We start from the raw sequence: 22,500 nt of genomic DNA on the forward strand, positions 1-22,500 counted from the left end.
AATTACTCTTGAAAGTGGCTGTCTAAAGACAATAACAAAGATCCGAGTGGATAGATTGGTTAATTTAAGGCCATCGCTATCTTCAGTCTATGCCTTGTATCCGAATCTATCTGCCTCGAAAATACTCACTACAAGTTAAATGGCGATGCATGATGTCGAGTGGGATACAATACAATTATTAACCAGTAGATTGTTGACCCATCAAAACATGGAATTAGTGACACACCTTCTTCCCGCGTGTTCGATCGGACAAACATAGTTGGTTGTTTAATAAACAATAATGTGAATGAAATCGACCTTTCTCTGATCATTGTTTTTGTTTTCATACCGCTAGATGGGTGACTAGTTATACGAATTTCTTGATCATAATATTATAAGCGTTTAAGTTTTTACACATAGTTCTATCTGTGTTGGTTCTATTGATCAAGGGGTAGAACAGTGGGTATTTTACTTAGACACATACCATCGATAGTAAAAAAACGTGTAGTTTGCTGTGTCTACCAATCTCTGCCATTGCTTACATTATGACGATTGTCCGAGAGGCGTGGTTATCTAGGTGTCTTTTTCGGCCAAAGCCATATTTAGGATATGCCTGTCACTCGAATCAATCAGGCCCACAGTTTGTTAAATGTTATCACAATATCAGACCTTCCAACCGGTATGATTTCGCGTAATTTAGTTCGATCTTTGGACCCAAATTCGTGGATACGATTCCAAAGGGTTTAGTGCGATTTTTTGGGTAATATTTTAATTATTTTTTTTTCCCCCAAGGGTGAATGATGTTGAAAATGTTACATTTGATGTAATGATGCATTCACCCATGTGTTTATGACATTTATTGTCATCAATTGTTGTATGATGCATCACATTTTGTAAATTTGTACTATAATTATAATTTCGGCTAGTTATATAATACTGTTTTTCACGAATATTTTTCTCATACCTTTATGAGGATTTGCATAGAATTATGCATGTAAGCTTTATTTATTATTTAAATGGCCTCAGGCCACATTTAAGCTTTTATTTCTTGTTAAATAGAAGAAAAAAAAATAATTAAGTGGAGATTAAATTGAACTAACATCTTTGACAATGAAGCCTTCAATAGGATTCAATAGTCGTAACGTCACTTCCTTCCTAATGACGCATGGTAACTTAGTAACACTGGCTCTAAACTATCGGAACAATGGCGGAAGCCTGTATGAAATATTTCTCCGGTGAGCATAAAAGCGTATCCAGAGAGAAAAAAACCCCATAAATTTGATCATGTTTTGACTTTTACACATTCTGATCACAAGACATATGAAAAGTTCTAGCCAGCATGAAGAATAAAAAGTAATGACTTTCTTTGTTTAGAACCAAGATGGCCGCCGTTGCCGAGCGGCGTGACATCAGACTACTGAATCCAATTAAAAACTGTAATGCTTATAAGCTTTAACATAAATGGATTATTTCCCTTTATAATAACTAAAGTTGTTGTATTTTGGTTTTTAAATTTATACGATCCTTTATTTTTTTCTTTCTTATTTTGTATGAGTCTGAATATTTTTATGACCAAGTGGTCACCTTTAGGAACGATGTCTGGTTTAAAATGAATCCACTTAAACCAATTTTAGAAGTATTTAACATAATGTCTATGCATTAGACGTCGTACTGACGTCCGTTGCCATCAAGGTCTTCTTGATTAACCCATCCGCCACTGACCACGCTTATAGTTGCTTGACTTTTGTGACAAGACTAAAACACTTAACGCATCGTCACCGATCCACACACGATGGATATTGTGCTATGGTTCTAATCATCGGCTATGTGGTCTAGTAGTATGGCAGTCTCCTTCGGATCGTAGGATCCAGGGTTCGAGTCCCGCTCTGAGCAGCGCACTGTCGAGTCCTTGGGAAAGGGCTCTTTATTCACATTCGCTCACGTATTCAGGTGTAAAATGAGTACCTGTTCCTTAACGGCGTTGTCTCTGTCGAAAAGAAAATGTACTATCGATCGCATAATGGCGTCATAATGTCTCGTCCCTAGTGTTGCTGTTGGCCAGGGACCATTGTCTACTGATAGTACTGGTCTGCTCACAGCCAAAGCTCGATACACTCTAAGGGGCCTTTCGTTTTTTTCTCTATATAACAGTAGCCCTGTCGTCAGGCTGTAATGATATGCAGAAGTCACTGCCAGGGACCCAGTGTAAAGCGCTTTGAGCACGTGTAGTGGACATTGCTCTAATTAAATTAAATGCTCTAGTTTTATCGACGACGTGTGTTGGTCCTAATCCAACGGCAACACCGACACACAACCGACCCCTGTTGTTTTGTGTGTTCATACATACCTACCTATGAGTTTTGTATTCAAATCTGTTATCTCGAAAAACAGGGGGTGTGTCGGATCAGCTGCTTGTTTGATAAGATGTGTTTATGACAATTAATTATATATATATATATATATATATATATATATATATATATATAATATATATATATATATATATATATATTAGTATATGAGATTACTTTGGTTTGTACTGGCCCTGGAAGGATGCCCTAGCTGCGAGGGAAACAGTCAAATGTATTATTGGAATTTTGGGAGATGATAATATGTTTTGTCTTGAAATCATCTGTCTGCTGTGCACTGTATTTTGTTTTGTTTACATGTTATACATGATTTGTGATAGTGGGGACCTGTGCTCTTGTCTGGATGATCTATCTATCAATCAATCAATCTATCTATCTATCTATCTATCTATCTATCTATCTATCTATCTATCTATCTATCTATCTATCTATCTATCTATCTATCTGTCTGTCTGCCGGTATGCCTGTCTGTCTGTCTATCTATCTATCTATACCTCTCTCCACAGCGGTGACCTTATGAATGGCCTCTTACCATTACATCACTGGTCATTTATCATTGTAATCACAATACACATACATGGTGCACACACACAGCATACAAACACACACACCTACACACACACACACACACACACATACACACGGACAGTGTACACCATGGGATGATGATGTTGATATTTATAATCCTTGTACCCCATCTATCATCGTTGTCATTGTCAGCATTCTCCACCACGGTCTCATGTCAAATGCCCCCCCCCCCTCAACAAAACAACAAACAAACAAAAAACACAAAAAAAAAATACAAAGAAAAAAACAAAATAAAACAAAACACAAACAAACCAAAAAAATATTTAAAAAATACAAAACAAAATTAAACAAAAATCAAAACAAAACAGAACAAACCCCCCAAAAAACCACGCCATTTTAGACCTGCTATTCTGTTTCTGTCCAATTTTTTTATAAAAAGTGTTTTTATTTTCAGAGTACAACAATTCTTGGTGACTCGCGTTGTCGAGTAAAATGCCTATTAGCTACTTCTGCCAGTCAGGCAATGGCAGCCAATAAATAATAGCAAATACAATAATTGTGTTGATGTTATAAGTTTAAGTCATAGCTATCATAAGTACATGCAAAGTTAAGCGGCCAAATTGTGATTCATCTCGATTTTAAAGCTTACCAACCAAACTAACAAACAAACAAAATTTTGTGAAGTCGTTTAGCTTTCAAGAATTCTTGACAATTTCCAAAATTATTATTTAATGAAAGATCTGACTGCATACATTTATTTTCGAATTGTAGCCGACACTTTTCCCCCCTTAAAATATTACTCTTTTTGGTGGGCAGTCTTACACCTTTTTCTCGTATTTAAAGGTTGGCAGTTACTTTGCAATATTATCAAGCCGCAGGTTTCTAGAACAAACCGTTGATTGAGAACATTGCCATTTTTGTTTGTTTTCAAGTTGTTACAACTCGGGATTCTGATAAAGCAATGCAGAGTCCTGGATAGGGGAGGTAATCCTGGGTGTCCTAGATTCCTGGCATCAAGTGTGCTTAACACTTATCTAGCTGTGGTAACCACTCCAGAACCTTTTGAAAATTAGTCTTGAGTCAACATATGTAGTTTGGTTGAACCGCGAAGAACTGCTCTCAATACCACACGGTATTCCGTGAGGATTTGATGTACTGTGAACATTGTATTATTATAATGAATATAATATGAGCACCTACCACACCACACCATTTGTTACGAGGCACTGTTGAAGTACTAAGTACCTCTTCTCCAACATTAATCATAATTTAAACCGCCGTACTCTGGATAGATGCGCATTTAAAATTTGGCCAGAAAACTCGTCCTTCAAAATTATATCGATCGATTTAAATGACCCTCGTCTTGGCAAAGTCTTTCAAACCCTGGACTTTAAGAAAGATTTCACGAAGTCCCAGATTTGCGAGTTTTTGTCAGGATAAGGGTCATTTAAATCGATCGATATTTGAAGGACGAGTTTGTATTTGGCCAAATTTTGAATACGTATTTTTTTTTTCCGAAGTACGTCAGTTTAACTGATTGTTGATTGTGCAGTCTTCAATTGAACTCGTTAAAAGCACCCATGAAGTGTTCACATCTCATCTGCTGATCACCTTGTATAAAAAGACGAGTTTCATGAAGGATAATATATATTGGGAGGTCATCACTTATTTTACATTTCTTCTTCTTCATGTGCTTCGTGTGACCGCTTTCAACGAATTCATCTGTTACTGACTTATCTTGTGATTCTTGATCATCCGGCTGTGTAGTATGAACAACAATGAAATGGCCGATGACGTTTAACAACATCAACAATGTGTTCAAATTCTATATCGTATTTGCATATTATTATTCTGGATGGATTGATGTGTGGTTTATTTTGTTTATTTGTGCTCGTGGTGGTTTAAGAATCAAATGTGTTAGCTACATACAGTCCAATATTCCGAAATACTCTGATCGTATTCTGGAATTTAAAAAAAAAAACAAAAAACAATTTAAAAGAAAATGGCCAGAAATCTCGTCATAAAACTTTTTTGGATCGATAAGAAAAAACCCTCATCTTTTCGAAAAATGATCAAACCTTAGACGTTTAGGAAGTCCCAAGTTTGAGAGTTTTTTGGCAAGATGATGAGGTCATTCTAATCAATTGATATTTGAAGGACGAGTTTTCTTGCCAAAGTATAAAACTTGAGCTAAGTACATTGGTGGTATGCTCTTGGATTCGACATCTGATCCCTGTTTGTTCGCAGTTCCCCTTTGTCTTACTTTCTCTTGGGTGCTTTAATTGTAATTCTAGAACTTTTTACTACCCCATTTTCTTCCTTCTTACTGGCGCTGATATGACCTTAATGTGTTGCAAGCGCCGTAAAACCCTTAAAAACACAAAAACAAACAAACTTGAGCTTGGGCTTTTATATAGCGCAATATCCACTAAGCGTGCTTTACACGGGGTCCCCGATCAACGTAATATTATGTAGAACAATACATGACGCCTGTTAGGCGAGATTATAATTTTTTTCCCAACTTGAAATTTTTAAAAATTCGTAGTTTCCAAGGGAATAAAATAAGAAAATTTCACTTTAATTAAAAAGCTGTAGAAATAAACAGGAATTTGCTCTCAGCGCAAGTATGATCCTAAAAATGATCTCTAAAGTCCAGGATATAGGTTCTGAGGAACTAAAGTTTCCTTTTCAGTAAGATGTGTTGAGTCAAAGAGTCCTATGTAGTTCTGTATCTAGAGCCAAATATTTGTATTTCTACGATTTTTTCATAGTGCTGGGCAGGTCTGTAAGAGGTAACTCAGAGGCAGGCGGGAAATTGTATGCTGAACCCTAGGTAGGCTTGGTTCTTTGTTTTGATCCACGACATGACACAATAATTAGAATAACGCTTGTTTTGTGGGATTCGATTCGAGTTTTCTCTCAACTTTTCCTCGTGTGACGTCTTTCGTCAACGTATTCTGTTGTCTATTCGCTTTTCTCCCAACCCCCTCCCCATCTTCGTCAATTGTGTAGACCATTTGTTCCCCCCCCCCCCCCCCCGACTCCAACCCCCTCCCCATCTTCGTCAGTGGTGTCCCAGACCCATTCCTTGTACCTTATCCTCCCCCCCCCCCCCGCCTCCCACCCCTCCCCATCTTCGTCAAAGGTGTAGACCATTTAACCCCCCCCCCCACCACCACTTCCCCCAATATATCCAAATGTTACAACGATACTGATACAGTGGTGTAAGTAAGATGTCACCCTGACCGTAGCCCAAGGGTAAATTGTGGAGTCGCACTAATAATATTCTGCCCCTACTCTGAAAAAGAAAAAAAATCACCTTTTAAAATTTTGGTCAGAAAATTCATCCTTCAAATATCGATTGGTTAAAAACGACCTTCATCCTGTCAAAGGTTCTCAAACCTGGGACTTCCGCGAACACTTCCTTGGCGTCCCAGGTCTGAGAGTTTTTTTTTTACACGAGGTGAGTCATTTTCTAATCGACGTTTGAAGGACGAATTTTCTGGCCAAAATTTTAAGACCGTGTTTTTATAAGAAAACGTCAGAATTGTCGTATTTACCTTCTACTGCATCTCTTATAACTGACCACGTCTCACAAAACACTTTTTCCCCCTCTTACATTTTGACCACAAATGTCTAACTTTAAATATATATTATGAAGTAAAATGACCCACGCCTAGTCAAAAAGTTCTCGAACACTAGAAACCTTTGATTGTTGAGATTTTTAAAGGTTAACAAAAACTGTTAACACAAGTCTAGGTTTATTGTAATTCATTGACATTTTGCCAACCTGTACATTTTAACAACCAAAATGTTGTTGTAAAGCACTATTGACCTCAAGGCACCCCCCCCCCCACCCCATACACACACACCTTCTGATAAACGGTAGCGTGGACACGCCTGAATTTTGTATTGTGTATTGTGTCTCTTTACTCTTGTGTCGTCCCGTCTCCAACCTGTATCAACTCATTCTTGTGTTTCAACGGTCACCTTCACACGTGGATACTTATATTTATATGACATACGAGTGTGGTTTTTGTTGGAATATATTCCCTACAAGTTACAAGGCAGTTCAGTTCGTTCGCGTTGGTTACTTAGAATTTGAAGAGTGTTTGAGTGTTAGGAAGGAATAGTCCGTGGCTATAATTTCTTTTGGAGATTTATTTATTATTTTCTTTTATATTTCATAGTTTTGTAACAACAGTTAAAGTAGATTTTCATCTAGTCTTTTAATTTTCATTGTGCAAGAAGGAAACAAGAAAGAAATATAGATGGATAGATTGATAAATAGAAAGAGAGAGAGAGAGAGAGAGAGAGAGAGAGAGAGAGAGAGAGAGAGAGAGAGAGAGAGAGAGAGAGAGAGAGAGAGAGAGAGAGAGAGAGAGTTGCTTTCGTATTTAGAAAGTTCAATATCTGATTGTCTCCCCTACAGCTGGTCATGTTGGTGTTTATCACATGGCAACTGGATTTAAAATGAAATAAATAAGAATTACCTCTTAGAGAAATATTTATCTACCTTTAAAAATCACATTTATGACTTAAAATTTAAGACTTTATTTTAATTAATTAAGTTTGTTTTGTTTTAATGATAATTATGGGTGTGATAAAGGTTACACAATCAGGATAATATGTATTTTATTAGAGTAATTTAAACCCCAATGTAATTGATGCAGTGAGTACGTTTGCAAAGTGGATTACTGGATATAGCGCTCTTGAAAACGATTCGATTTATTCAAATATTTTTCGAAGGGTTTATGACAATTTTGTTTCGAGGTTTTTTTTAAAAAAAAAAAAAAAGGAAATTGCCGACAGAGGGCGCTGCACCATAAGCACTGTGTTCCAAGACCATAAAATGATTCTGAATGGATTCTACATAGCTCTATGCCAGCCAGACATTCAATCCAGTGTCGGGTATCAGGGTCTGAATTCGTTACCCGGTGTGTCTTTCGGTCACCAGGCACCATCGCTGTTATTCATCGCACCAGGGCATCATCATCATCATCATCAGAACGTCCACAATCACCTGTTTCAACCGACTCTACAAGGAGTCAACCTTTTCGCCCACACCAACGACATCCCATCGGCTCCAATCTGCAGCTTGCACGCTCTAACCGCCTCGCATTTCGTGCCGCCTCTGCTAGGACCGTGGAATTTCATCATCTTATTAAATTTCAGACTTTTTCGTACAGTGTTCGACAAAATGGTGATGCTTATGCAAACTTTCAGACAATAGTTAGTTATTTTGTAAGTAATCGTAGGTTGTCTCATGCGGGAAAGACATACTGTTGTGGAAAATTTTTATCTGTGGTGATTTGGACACTTTTTGAGATTGAGATCATGGCCCCACCCGCCTTTCATTCTGTACCGCCATTGGATCTCTAGGTGGATTTTTACTGTAAATTATCATCCACGTGTTTTTTGGTTCATTAGTATCACTTGATGGGGTCTCCAGAAATGCACAAGTAATTCGTTTGTTTTATTCATATTATTCACACATTAGCAGTGTTTTATTCATATTCACATACTGCTAGCAGTGTTTTATTCATATTCACATACTGCTAGCAGTGTTTTATTCATATTCACATACTGCTAGCAGTGTTTTATTCATATTCACATACTAGCAGTGTTTTATTCATATTCACATACTGCTAGCAGTGTTTTATTCATATTCACATTCCAGCAGTGTTTTATTCATATTCACACACTAGCAGTGTTTCATTCATATTCACATACATGTACAAGCAGTTTACCGTCCTGTCAGTCCAAATGTGACGTCATTTGTAAATGGTCGTGATACGGAAAACAACTTTAAATTTAAAATTAGAAAAGTTAAAAGTTTTAGTCAAAAGAAATTTGTTAATAGGTAAAAATTCATTGACTCTCTCCTTACCGACCGTTTTCAGTATTTTCCAAAATGGCAGGCTTACCCAGCAGAACATTTTTTAAATATAAAAACTCAAACAAGCTCTCTACAAAACAATTTTATGTTCTTATTATTCAAACAAAGACTATTCTTCAAATTTTGTGAAGAACAAAATAAATCAATCAGAAAAAATTGTATAGATAGTATGTAGATGACGTCACTCAGGCCTTTGTTATTGTTTTTGCCATACGCGTTTGTGAGTTGTTCTCACTAAACTGTATTAACCAGACTATAAAAGTTCATGGTTACACAGAGTTTGTGTGTTGGTCCGTTATACTTCCGGATGGCAATGTTGTGAACTCCTTGGCCAAGCGCATTCTATCTTTAGACCCTATTGTGTCTTAACTTAACAAATGTGACGATTTTGCTGTAGGTGGTAAGGAGAGGGGTTAATAGATAGTATGCAGATGACGTCACTCAGGCCTTTGTTATTGTTTTTGCCATCCGCGTTTGTGAGTTGTTCTCACTAAACTGTATTAACCAGACTATAAAAGTTCATGGTTACACCGAGTTTGTGTGTTGGTCCGTTATACTTCCGGATGGCAATGTTGTGAACTCCTTGGCCAAGCGCATTCTATCTATAGCAGAAGACAGCCGATTGCATTTTTAAATGATTAAAAACAAATAATTTCACAGGAAAGAAAGCAAAGCGAACAGATGGATTGTGCCAGGATTAGATTGGGGTGGGGCACACCCAAACACACAACACACACACACACACACACACAAAAAGAGAGAGAGAGAGAGAGAGAGAGAGAGAGAGAGAGAGAGAGAGAGAGAGGGGAGAGATTGATAGATAGTTTGACGGACAGACAGACAGAGGGAGAGATAGATAGATAGATAGATAGATAGATAGACGGACAGACAGACAGAGGGATAGATAGATAGATAGATAGATAGATAGATAGATAGATAGATAGATAGATAGATAGATAGATAGATAGAGAAAGAAAGAAAGAAAGAAAGAAAGAAAGAGAGAGAGAGAGAGAGAGAGAGAGAGAGAGAGAGAGAGAGAGAGAGAGAGAGGGGGGGGTAGATAGATAGATAGTTATAGATAGACAGAGAGAGAGAGAGAGAGAGAGAGAGAGAGAGAGAGAAAGAGAGAGAGAGAAAGAGAGAGAGAGAGAGAGAGCACACACCACATCACATCAAGATGTTTGAGAAGACAATATAATATGCACATTGTACGAGTCCCACACTATTGATTCAAGTCCAAAGGTGTTCATGCCTGCTATAATTATAATATATTGTTTTGACTCAGCCGACCATATAATATTGTTATAGATAGTTCGAAGATGACGTCACTCCGGTCTTTGTTATTGTTTTTTGCCATCCGCGTTTATGAGTAATGCTCACTGAACTGTATTAACCTGGCTATAAACGTTCATGGATACACACAATTTTGTGTGTTGGTCCGTTATACCTCCGGATGGCAATGTTATGAAATTCTTAGCCAAGCGCTTAGTATCTATAGTGATGAGACACTTTTTCAAGTATTCATTTTTTTGTTTACAATTTATTTATTCGTTTGTTTTTTGTTTATTTCGAGAGGTGACGTCAGCTGTATCGATTGTCGTCATCCACGTTTTCAATGTAATTATTATCTACGAGCAATGCAGTAGGAAGGAAAGGAGGTTATAGTACAATGCAGTCTCGTGCTATTCATTCACATCACGCACGTGAGTGGTGTGAGTGTGTGTGTGTGTGTGTGTGTGTGTGTGTGTCAGTGTGTGTGTGGGGGGCGTCAATATTGCAGACCTGCTTTGCTGAAATAGAAATAATAATAATAATAATAATAATAATAATAATAATAATAATAATAATAATAATAATAATAATAATAATAATAATAATAATAATAATAATAATAACAACAACAAGTATAATTATAAATTAAATAATTGCAGTTTTCAATGAAATAAAAATAATGTCAATATAATTTAACTTTTTAAGTGGTTCATTTTGCTCTCAGTAAGTTTGTTTGTTAGTTCAAAATCTGAAATATCGGTGATCTAATGCGAAATGTTCATTCTTTCCCTAGTTGTTTTAAAATAGAATTTATAATATGACGTATCTGTAGCTCTGCACTTCGTATAATAAAAAAAAATCGTAGTTTTACGAACGTTTTCGTAAAGGTAGGCAGGTCTGAATAATGGGTCTGAAGTGAAAGCTGTTGTATGACCTTAAAGTGTCGTAAAAGCCGTATACCTCAACTTCAAAAAGTAAATTGTAACCCATCTTCTCAATTTAGTGTTGGGCTGGAGTGATGAAATTGACGATGACAAGTTGGTTTTTAAAGTATAAGGGATCAGAAATATGAGAATAATGACTTTGGGTTTTCACTCTTTTAGAAGAACACCATTGGTTCTCAACCCCCCCCCCCCCCCTCCCAAATAAATAAAACAAACAAACAAGACCCCCCACAACCACCCCCCCCCCCCCAAAAAAAGAAAAAAACAAAAAAAAAAAACAACCCCCCCCCCAAAACCAAAAAAAAAACCAAAAAAACAACAAACAAAAAAAGAAAAACAAAAAAAAAAAAAAAAAAAAAACAAACGATTTGGTTTATTTATCTTTTAACTTCTATAAACCCTCAACACTTTAGTTGACTTTCCATGAGTACAAGTGACGTCACTATTTCTTGGAACCGTCTGTGACACTCACTCCGACAAGCGAATATTCACTTATAGATTCTTATTTTACTACATCGTAGAATGCATTGCAGCGTTTTTGCAGGATGTGCTTTATATTTAGTTGTATAGTACCACGGATTACAAAATCCAATTTTCCGAAAGTTCTTCATTACTCTGTACCTAGAATTAACAAGAGTCCTCTTTAATTAAAATAGATCCCCTTTATTGTCTTTAGGGTCTATTCCAAGGGAAGACTGGAGTAACCCAGGTGCCAGTTACAATGCAGCGCCGCTAAGTGAGTTAGGGCGAGGTGCCTTGCTCAAAGCCCCATTGCGCGGCCGGCAGTCTAACACAGTCAGGGCTGAGAATCTTCCGCCTAAAGGCGGATTTCCGCCTAAACGGTAGTTTATCTCCGCCCATCCCATCACATTTCCTCCTTTTTCAAATTTGCCGTGTCAAACATTTTCCTCAAAATCACCATTATGTCTTATGTCATATTTTGACACCTGTGCTCAGTCTCGTGAAATTTGGTGACAGTCCCGTTTTTATGACGCTGTGCCAGACAGTATGGCACCAGATGTCACAATTGACACAGAAGACCAGTAGTGTTCTTTGATTAGTTAGTTGATGGTGAAGGGGATGGACAAATGGGTCTGGATTTTTTTCCCCTGTTGTAGGTACCTATTGCCTTTTTAATCTCTCTCTCTCTCTCTCTCTCTCTCTCTCTCTCCTCTCTCTCTCTCTCTCTCTCTCTCTCTCTCTCTTTTTTTTTTCCCCTGCCTTTCTTTCTATTTCTCTTTTCTTCTTTATTTTTTTTTTCTGATATAGAATTCAAAATGTCAATACATAAGTTATTCTGGTAAAGAAGTCTCTCCCCCCCCCCCTATCTCTCTCTCTCTTTCTTTCGCAACTATCCATTAAATCATCTGGTATATAGAGATGATATATTAGAACAAAGCAATGGTGATTGGTTTAGTTTAATCTTTTTTCTTTTTACCTTTGGACTATGTCTTTAAATTTGAGAGATTCTTGGGTTGTATTTATAAGCTGAATAACTACTAGGTTTCTTTGCTTGTGGTTGATCGATAGACCGAGAAATTTTCCTCCTTTTTGACAAATTGCTATTATCATCACTGAATAAAAAAAACACTCACCAAAACCACTACATCAACATCTCTACCACCGCTACTATTACAATCACCACCACATCATTATCCCTACTACCACTACTACTACAAATAGCACCACATCATCCCTACCACCACTACTACTACAACTACCACCACATCATCACCCTACTAACACTACTACAACCACCATCATATCATCATCCCCACCACCACTACTACTACAATCACCACCACATCATCATCCCTACCACCACCACCACACCATCATCCCTAGCACCACTACCACAACTACCACCACATCATCATCCCTACCACAACTACTACTACAACCACCACCACATCATCAACCCTACTACCACTACTTCAACCACCACCACATCATCATCCCTACCACCACTACTATTACCACCACCATCACACCATCATCCCTACCATCTCTACTACTACAACCACCACCACACCATCAACCCTACTACCACTACTACAACCACCACCTCATCATCATCCCTACCACTACTACCGTCAACCGTCATCCCTACCACCACCACTACTACAACCACCACCAAACCATCATCCCTACCACCACTACTACTACAACCACCACAACATCATCCCTACCACCACTACTACTACAACTACCACCACATCATCATTCCTACCACAGCTACTAAAACCACCACCACACAATCATCCATACTACTACTACAATCACTACCTCATCATCCCTACCACTGTTATTACTACAACGACCACCACATCATCATCCCTACTACAACCACCAAATGTTGTAATTACACTTTCAACTTTTGAAATTCCAACGAGTTGTGTCAGAAATTGCTGCAAGACAAATTTTGGATCGAATCTCAGTAAATTTGAGTGAAATTCAAATCTATAGATAGTTCGAAGATGACGTCAATCGGGTCTCTGTTATTGTATTTTGCCATCCGCGTTTATGAGTAATGCTCACTGAACTGTATTAACCCGACTATAAACGTTCATGGATACACACAGTTTTGTGTGTTGGTCCGTTACACTTCCGGATGGCAATGTTATGAGCTTCTTAGCCAAGCGCATACTATCTATAGGTTATGGCCGCATGAATGGGTCATGATCTTCACGATGAAAAATTTCCTCCTTTTTTGTGACCAGTCATTCTCACCCCTGACAGTGCCTTTCCGATATGAAGCTAAGACAATATCGTTGAGCCCCGTTGCCCCCCTTTAAGAGTAAGAGGCGTCCTTATAATCCTTTGTTAAAATACCCCAAACCCGTAGCAGTCCAAGAATTTCTTTCCCCCCACACCCATTCGGTTTTTTACTAGAAACAGATTTTGATGGGCATGATAATAATATTCTGACCACAGTGATGTCTTCATTCGGTGTGGCTGTGTGGTCTAAGGGTATGACACTCGCTTTCGGATCGGAAGGTCCTGGGTTCGAGCCTCGCTCGGTGCATAGTTGAGTCCTTTGAAAAGACTCTTTACTCACATTCCTCTCACCGTAATCATGTGTAAAATGAGTACCTGGCCGTCAGCAGCGTTGTCTCTGTCGGAAAATTTGTAATAATATCGCCTAACAGGCGTCATGTCTTGTTGTTCTACACGTTTCGTGTTGTTGTTAGTCAGGGACCCTTTGTAAAGCGCTTTGAGCACATTTAGTGGATATTCCTCTATATTATAAAAGCTCTAGTTTTTAGGGTTTTTTTTTTTTCATTTTGTCCTACCAAAGTCATGCCCCCCCTCTCTCTCTCTCTCTCTCTCTCTCTCTCTCTCTCCTCTCTCTCTCTCTCTCTCTCTCTCTCTCTCTCTCTCTCTCTCTCTCTCTCTCTCTCCCTCCCTCCCCCCCCCACCCCATGAAATCTTCTATCCTTCAATATTGTTTATGATTTATTTGTATGTCCTTTGAAATGCTTTCAGGATGTAGGTGCTATGCAATCGGATCGTTCTAGGGAAGACCCAGCCAAACTGACAGTCCCGAGTCTCTACAGCAGAGGATATGGCCTGCCACCTGGCGGGGGCATCCTGTAAGTGTCCCCAGCAGAGAAAGAAAGAGATATATATATAAATATATATATATATATATATATATATATATATAATATAATATATATATATATATATTTATATATATATATATATATATATAATATATATATATATATATATATATATATATATATATATATATATACACACACACAATTATCAATAATATTATTAATATAATTATCAACAATTATTATACACACACACACACACACACACACACACACACACATATATATATATATATATATATATATATATATGTATATATATATAATATAATATATATATATATATATATATATATATATATATTTATATATATATACACACATATTATATATATATATATATATATATATATATATATATATATATATATATATATATATATATACACACATATATATATATATATATATATATATATATATATATGTATATACATATATATATATAATATATATATATATATATATATATATAATATATATATATATATATATATATTCAGACACATATATTTATATATGCTGCGGAGTGGGTTAGGTGTTGGAGCGACAAGCTATGATGATGATAGTTTTAAAGTACATATTGCACTTTGGGTTTCAGGCTTTTTTTTTTCTGGCCTAACCTACTTGCACCCTACAAGGAAAGTGTCATGTTTCGGGAACACTGTCCTCCGTGATGCCCTGCCCAAGACTGTCATGCAGGGCACTATAGACTATAGAGGGACAGAAGAGAAGAGGAACACAGAAAAAATAAAATAAAATAAACTCCGGCAAGACAACATCAAATGACGCACAGCCTGGATCTTAATGAATAGCCTTCTGGAAAAGGCCAAAAGACTGTGACTAATGGGCGTAAAGGTTGTGAAGTCTGCATCTCGCATGTCCTTCCCCCCCCCCCCCCTCCTCCCACAGATTACACAGGGCTGTACTCTGTAGTCAGTAGTCACTCCCCCCCCCCCCCCCCCCGACGATCAGCTGGTCATGGGAACGAATCTCTGAACTTGCACCCATGACCATCCATTCCAATAATTCAATTTCCATAACACTTGACAAAGCGGACCATTTTCACGAAAGCGTTTCACAAATAATTAATTACATTTTTTGTTTGTTTGTGCGGCTATGTGGTTTTACGGTATGGCACTCGCTTTCGGATCGGAAGGTCCTGGGTTCGAGCCTCGCTCGGTGCATAGCCGACTCCTTGGAAAAGACTCTTTACTCACATTCTCTCATCGTACTCAGGTGTAAAATGAGTACCTGGTCGTTGACGGCGTTGTCTTTGTCCGAAAAAATGTAATATCGCCTAACAGGCGTGTCATGTCCCGTCCTACATTTTAAATGTTGCTGCTGACCAGGGACACCTTGTAAAGCACTTTTAGCGGAGATTGCGTTGTATAAAAGCTCTTTTTTGTTTGTTTGTTTGTTTCCAGGCCGCCAGCTGTCCCCTCGGCGGAGCCGTCAGACGCAATGGGAGGTTTGGTGGAGTCGGGGGTCACGTTGGATCTGATGGGTCGCGGGGGCAAGATGACCTCCGTACGTCGGACCTTCTGCCTGTTCGTTCTGTTTGATCTCATCATGATGTTTATACTATGGGTCATTTACACACAGGTATTGTATCATGATGATGATGATGATGATGATAATAATATCAATAATCATAATAATAATAATAATAATAATAATAATAATAATAATAATAATAATAATAATAATAATAATAATAATAATAATAATAATAATGATGATGATGATGATGATGATGATGAAGATTTGATAATAATAATAATGATAATAATAATAATAATAATAATAATAATAATAATAATAATAATAATGATGATGATGATGATGATGATGATGAAGATTTGATAATAATATAATAATAATAATAATAATAATAATAATAATAATAATAATAATAATAATAATAATAATAATAATAATAATGATGATGATGATGATGATGATGATGAAGATTTGATAATAATAATAATAATAATAATAATAATAATAATAATAATAATAATAATAATAATAATAATAATAATAATAATAATATAATAATAATAATAATGATAATAATAATAATAATAATAATAATAATCATAATAATAATAATAATAATAATAGTTATTTAAAGCTTAAAGAGAGCTCACCTTCCACATGAGTGCTCAGCGGCGCTTTACAATATTAATTGTCATTCAAACATTCATTCTTTGACACATTTTGAGAATACGTCTATGAAGATACAAACACATACACATGCACACAAACTCGTGTGTATTATTCTACCCCTCCCCATACATAGACTGAATCAGGTAACAAATGAAGACCACAGAGGAAAAACGATCAAAGTCACATTTTTCAGCTTTTGAGAAAATCAAAATTAAAGTTTGGAAACCCATTGAAAACGCCACATGATAATATGAATTGAACTGAATGTGAATTACTAAACGTATATATTTTGACCACAAGTCAGATGCATATAAAAACCAAGCTCTTGGTTGATTTTAATACCAAATTATTGTGACATTAGAACAGTAAGGGTCTTTCGGACTTTGATCGATTTTCCCATGTGGCCTTCAAATGCATTCACTCAATGGATTGTGATTTGATTAATTGTTGACCGTAGTTTCATATCGTTTTTTTTCCCTATTTCCTTTCCTGTTGGTCTTGGGTCTTTTCCCATCTGTGAAACACAGTTGATAGGGGATACCGGATACCGGGCCTTTGAGAAGCAAGTCTTGGAGTTTTCGTTTAAGACGTCTCTCTTCGACACTGTGGTAAGTGATGGCCTGGACGCGTTACATTGATTATTATTATAGCCCATTTGATTAGTATAGCCCTTTTGATTATTATAGCCCATTTGATTATTATAGCCCATTTGATTATTATAGCCCATTTGATTAATATAGCCCATTTGATTATTATAGCCCATTTGATTATTATAGCCCTTTTGATTATTATAGCCCATTTGATTATTATAGCCCATTTGATTATTATAGCTGGGTGGGGTTCCTACCTCCCATAGCGGGCAGGGAGGTACTTGCTGTGTCTTCCATCCCCTCTTATCTGTTTTCCAATTGCCTTCTGTCTTTGTCTTGGAATGAGATGACTTGGTTTTTGTCCTGGCCCTGGCTGGTGTCCTAGCTGGGAGGGAAACAGTCAAATGCATAGTTATTGTTTTGGGAGACGATATTTTTTTCCTTGTAAATCATCTCTCTCTGTGATGTATTAGTAAATTTGTTATTTTGAATGTATGATGTACGCATTTGAGTGTATTCCTCTTTGTTGGATTTTGTGCTCGTGTCCGGATGAGACTTATATGTGATCTCAAACTAAGTACATTGATGGTATGCTCTTGGAATCTACGTCTGAGCCCTATTTGTTCCCAGTTCCCCTATGTCTTACTTTTTCTTGAGTGCTTTAATTGTAATTCTAGAACTTTTTACTATCCCATTTTCTTCCTTTTTACTGGTGCTGATATAACCTAAATGTTTTGCAAGTGCGGTAAAACCCTTAAAAACAAAACAAACATACATTGATTATTATAGCCCATTTGACTTAGGGGAAAATCTGATTTTACTGTAGATTATTAGCAAAATAATGAAATAAAAATTATCCCTATAATCCTTTGTTAAAATACCCCCAAACCAGTAGCAGTCCAAGAATTTCTGTTTCTCCAGCACACATTCTGTTTTTTACGTGAAACAGATTTTGATGGGCGTGATAATAATGTTCTGACCACAATGATAAGTCTTCATTCGGTGTGGCTATGTGGTCTAGTGGTATGACACTCGCCTTCGGATTGGAAGGTCCTGGGTTCGAGCCTCGCTAGCTTGGCCGCATAGTTGAGTTCTTGGAAAAAGGCTCTTTACCCACATTCTCTCACCGTACTCGGGTGTAAAATGAGTACCTTTATCAGCGCTGTCTCTGTCTGTAGAAAAAAAATTGTGATATCGCCTAACAGGATCGTGTCTAGTTCTATTTGTTATGTGTTGCTGTTAGTCAGGGACCTTTTGATAAATGCTTTGAACACGTTTAGGGGATATTGCACTATTTAAAAGCTCAAGTTTATTTTTTAAAAATGTTAACTCTTGAACTTTAAGAACTAATCATTATAAATGAATAATGTAAATGTTGCTGCTCGAAGCTCGAAGGAAATAATAATAATGTGAAATTGAATGTAAACTTCAATTTAATTACAAAAACAGATCAAATGAACGTTTCGGGTTTCCTCCCCTTTATCAACAAAACAGGATGAATGAAACACCACAGATGAATTTCTGGTGTTTCATTCATCCTGTTTTGTTTATAAAGGGGAAACCCGAAAAGTTCATTTGATCTGTTTTTGTAATTAAATCGAAGCTTACATTCAATTTCACATTATTATTATTTATCATTATAAAAGATGAGACCATTTTGATAAGGAATAATGATCTAGAGGTGATGAGGTTATTGGAGAGGGGTCTAGTGATATGGTGGTTCTTGAACCCCCTGTATTTTCTTATCCTATCCCTCTTCTATTATCTTTTTTCTATCTATCTATCTATCTATCTATCTATCTACTATCTATCTATATCTATCTATCTATCTATCTATCTATCTATCTATCTATCTATCTATCTATCTATCTATCTATCTATCTATCTATCTATATCTATCTATCTATCTATCTATCTATCTATCTATCTATCTATCTATCTATCTATCTATCTATCTATCTATCTATCTATCTATCTATCTATCTATCTATCTATCTATCTATCTATCTATCTATCTATCTATCTATCTATCTATCTATTATTTCTATCTATCTATCTATCTATCCTATCTTATCTCTATCTATCTATCTATCATATCTTTAATCTCATCATCTATCTATCTATCTATCTATTATCTATCTATCATCTATCTATCTATCTTATCTATCTATCTATCTATCTATCTATCTATCTATCTATCTATCTTATCTATCATCTATCATCTATCTATCTATCTATCTATCTATCTATCTATCTATCTCATCTATCTCATCTATCTATCTATCTATCTCATCTATCTATCTCTCATCATCTCATCATCTCTCTCCTCTCCTCTCTCTCCTCATCATCTCATCATCTATCATCTATCATCTCTCTCTCCTCTCTCTCATCTATCTATCTTCATCTATCTATCTATCTCATCTATCTATCTATCTATCTATCTATCTATCTATCTATCTCCATCCATCCATCCATACATCCATCCATCCATTCATTCATTCATTCATCCATCCATCCATTCATTCATTCATTAATTTCTTTCTTTCTTTAGTTATTTATTGTGTTGGGGGAAAAAAACACCCACTTAATGACGGAATTATTCTTTACATTGAGCATATCCATTTCTTCCACAGCTGATGGCGTGTTTTAGGTTCACCTTCCTCCTTCTAGGCTATGCTCTGTTCAGATTGCGGCATTGGGCTGTCGTTGCTGTGAGTTCAGTGGCACCTGTTCTTGTCACGCTTGTAGCCCCATTTTCCTTATTTTTACCATTTCTTTGTTACTTTTTCTTTTTTTGTTTCTTTTTCTTTGTTTCTTTTTCTTTCTTTTTCTTTCTTTCTTTCTTTCTTTTTTTCTTTCTTTCTTTCTTTCTTTCTTTCTTTCTTTCTTTCTTTCTTTCTTTCTTTCTTTCTTTCTCTCATTCTTTCTCTCATTCTTTCTCTCTCATTCTTTCTCTCATTCTTTTTTTCTTTCTTTTTCTGTCCTTCTTTCCATCTTTTTTCTTTCTTTCTTTCTTTCTTTCTCTCATTCTTTTTTCCTTTTTCTTTCTTTCTTCATTTATTTATTTGTTTGTTTGTTTATTATATTTCATTCTTTATGTTAGGCTTAACTTGTCAGGTTTGATTGAGTTTAAGAAAACAATGTATTGAGGAAAGTGAATTTTTGTTTCTTATATTCAAAAAGATTAAATCCTGATTCTGATCATTTTGACTTTAAACTCAACGTCCTCAAATACAGTCCCATCTCCCCGATCCAAACACCTCCTATACCAGCATTTTGTCAGGACTAAAGAAACACTTGGAGGTCCTGAGAGCTCAGTTGGTAGAGCACTCGCTTCATACGCAAAGAGACTGAGATCGGTCCTGGGTGCAATTGAGATTTGTTTTAATGACCTCCTTCCACCCCCCCCCCCTTGTTCACCCAACAGTGATTGGGTAGCTGGGTCTTGTTAGATCTGGCAGAAATACTTTGCGATAGACTAGCATCCTATCCAAAGGGTAGCAAGCAATTGGTTTTATCCATTTCACGCTATGAAAACAAGGCTCCATGGGCCTCCAATGGCTCTTAAGGACTACAGAGACATTCGGATAGTGCAGTCTCTAAAGTGTACTAAAAAAAAAAAAAAAAAAAGAAGTAAAAATTCTGTTCCTGACCGGATAATGGAGACGTGGAGTTCCGGATTAGAGCCTTTTTTTTTTTTTTTTTTTGACCTTTTTTTTTTATATATAGCGCAATATCCACTAAACGGTGCTCAAAGCGCTTTACAAGGGGTCCCTGGTCAACAGCAACATTTAACATGTAGGACAGGACATGACGCCTGTCAGGCGATATTACAATTTTACAATTTTTCGGACAAAGACAACGCTGTCATCGGCCAGGTACTCATTTTACACCTGAGTACGGTGAGAGAATGTGAGTAAAGAGCTTTTTCCAAGGACTCAACTATGCGTCGAGCGAGGCTCGAACCCAGGACCTTCAGATCTGTAAACGAGTGTCATACCACTAGACCACATAGTCGCACGCATAGACACAGCAACACGTGACTAATAGAACTATACATGAAACTTGTTAGGCGACATCACCATTTTTTTTCCGACAGAGAATGTGGGCAAAGAGAGACACAAATGTAGTTTGTTTCGACATAAAACCAGATTGATGCAGTGGGTGACATATTTATCCTTTTTTTTTTCTTATCTTTTTTTTTTACAATTTCCAGACCACGACGGGCTTATCCAGTGCTTTCCTCATAATAAAAATATTTGTTTACGATGTAAGTATAAACTTTGACCTTTGTGTGTGTGTTAGTTGTGTGGTGGTGTGAGAGAAGGTGACGGTTGTCATGCATGGCTGGTTTTAAGAAAATGAAAAAAAAAAAAGAAATAGACGAACAAGGTTGTCAATTGCCGCTGCACTGCGGCTGACGCCTGGGTTATTCCAGTCTTCCCTTGGAATAGACCCAAAAGAAAAATTTCCCCTTAGGGATGAATAAAGGGAATTTATTATTTTTATTTTATTCCGTAAATGTACGGAATTCAGTTCGTTATAAACCCTCAGTATTTTTTCCGATCACCTGCTAAACGGGGAAAAAATGTAGTGAGTACAAAAAGTCTTTTTACTGGAGTTCAGCAGCGCTCAGAAATGGGTTTGTCAATGTGTTTGTGTAAAAGTTCTGTAAATTTTTGATTCCTGAATTGGATTCAGTAGCCTGATGTCACGCCGCCCGGCAACGGCCATCATCTTGGTTCTAAACAAAGAAAACCATTACTTTCTATTCTTCATGCTGGCTAGAACTTTTCATATGTCTTGTGATCAGAATGTGTAAAAGTCAAAACATGATTAGATTTATGTTTTTTTCCCTCCGGATACGCTTTTAAGCTCGCCGGAGAAATATTTCATACGGGCGTCTGCCATTGTTCTGATAGTTTAGAGCCAGTGTTACTAAGTTACCATGCGTCATTAGGAAGGAAGTGACGTTACAATTGTTGAAGAGTATTTTCCGTAAATTTAAGGAATTCAGTTCGTTATAAACCCTCAGTATATTTTCAAATCACCTGCTAACGGGAAAAAAATGTAGTGGGTACAAAAAGTCTTTTTACTGGAGTTCAGCAGCATTCAGAAATG

The 22,500-nt window shown here is 36.6% G+C and overlaps 1 protein-coding gene across 13 annotated transcripts in view; it reads left to right on the top strand.

Moving 5' to 3' along the window:
* Positions 1–22,500, top strand: part of LOC144957528 (stAR-related lipid transfer protein 3-like) — an 86,300-nt gene that overhangs the window by 38,372 nt on the left and 25,428 nt on the right. For 9 of the 13 annotated variants that reach the window (XM_078888867.1, XM_078888868.1, XM_078888866.1 and 6 more), the window contains 5 exons: positions 14,478–14,584; positions 16,045–16,222; positions 17,317–17,397; positions 20,013–20,090; positions 21,596–21,649. In XM_078888867.1, coding sequence (XP_078744993.1) covers positions 14,478–14,584; positions 16,045–16,222; positions 17,317–17,397; positions 20,013–20,090; positions 21,596–21,649 — 498 coding nt within the window. Of the gene's footprint in view, positions 1–6,759; positions 6,952–7,472; positions 8,339–14,477; positions 14,585–16,044; positions 16,223–17,316; positions 17,398–20,012; positions 20,091–21,595; positions 21,650–22,500 lie in introns of those variants that run through there. The other 4 variants (XM_078888875.1, XM_078888876.1, XM_078888877.1 and 1 more) reach the window with 4 other exon arrangements.

This window comes from Berghia stephanieae, chromosome 12, assembly GCF_034508935.2.
Source record: "Berghia stephanieae isolate SIO BIC M18660-M18661 chromosome 12, UCSD_Bste_1.3, whole genome shotgun sequence".
In the NCBI taxonomy this organism is placed as follows: Eukaryota; Metazoa; Mollusca; class Gastropoda; order Nudibranchia; family Aeolidiidae; genus Berghia; species Berghia stephanieae.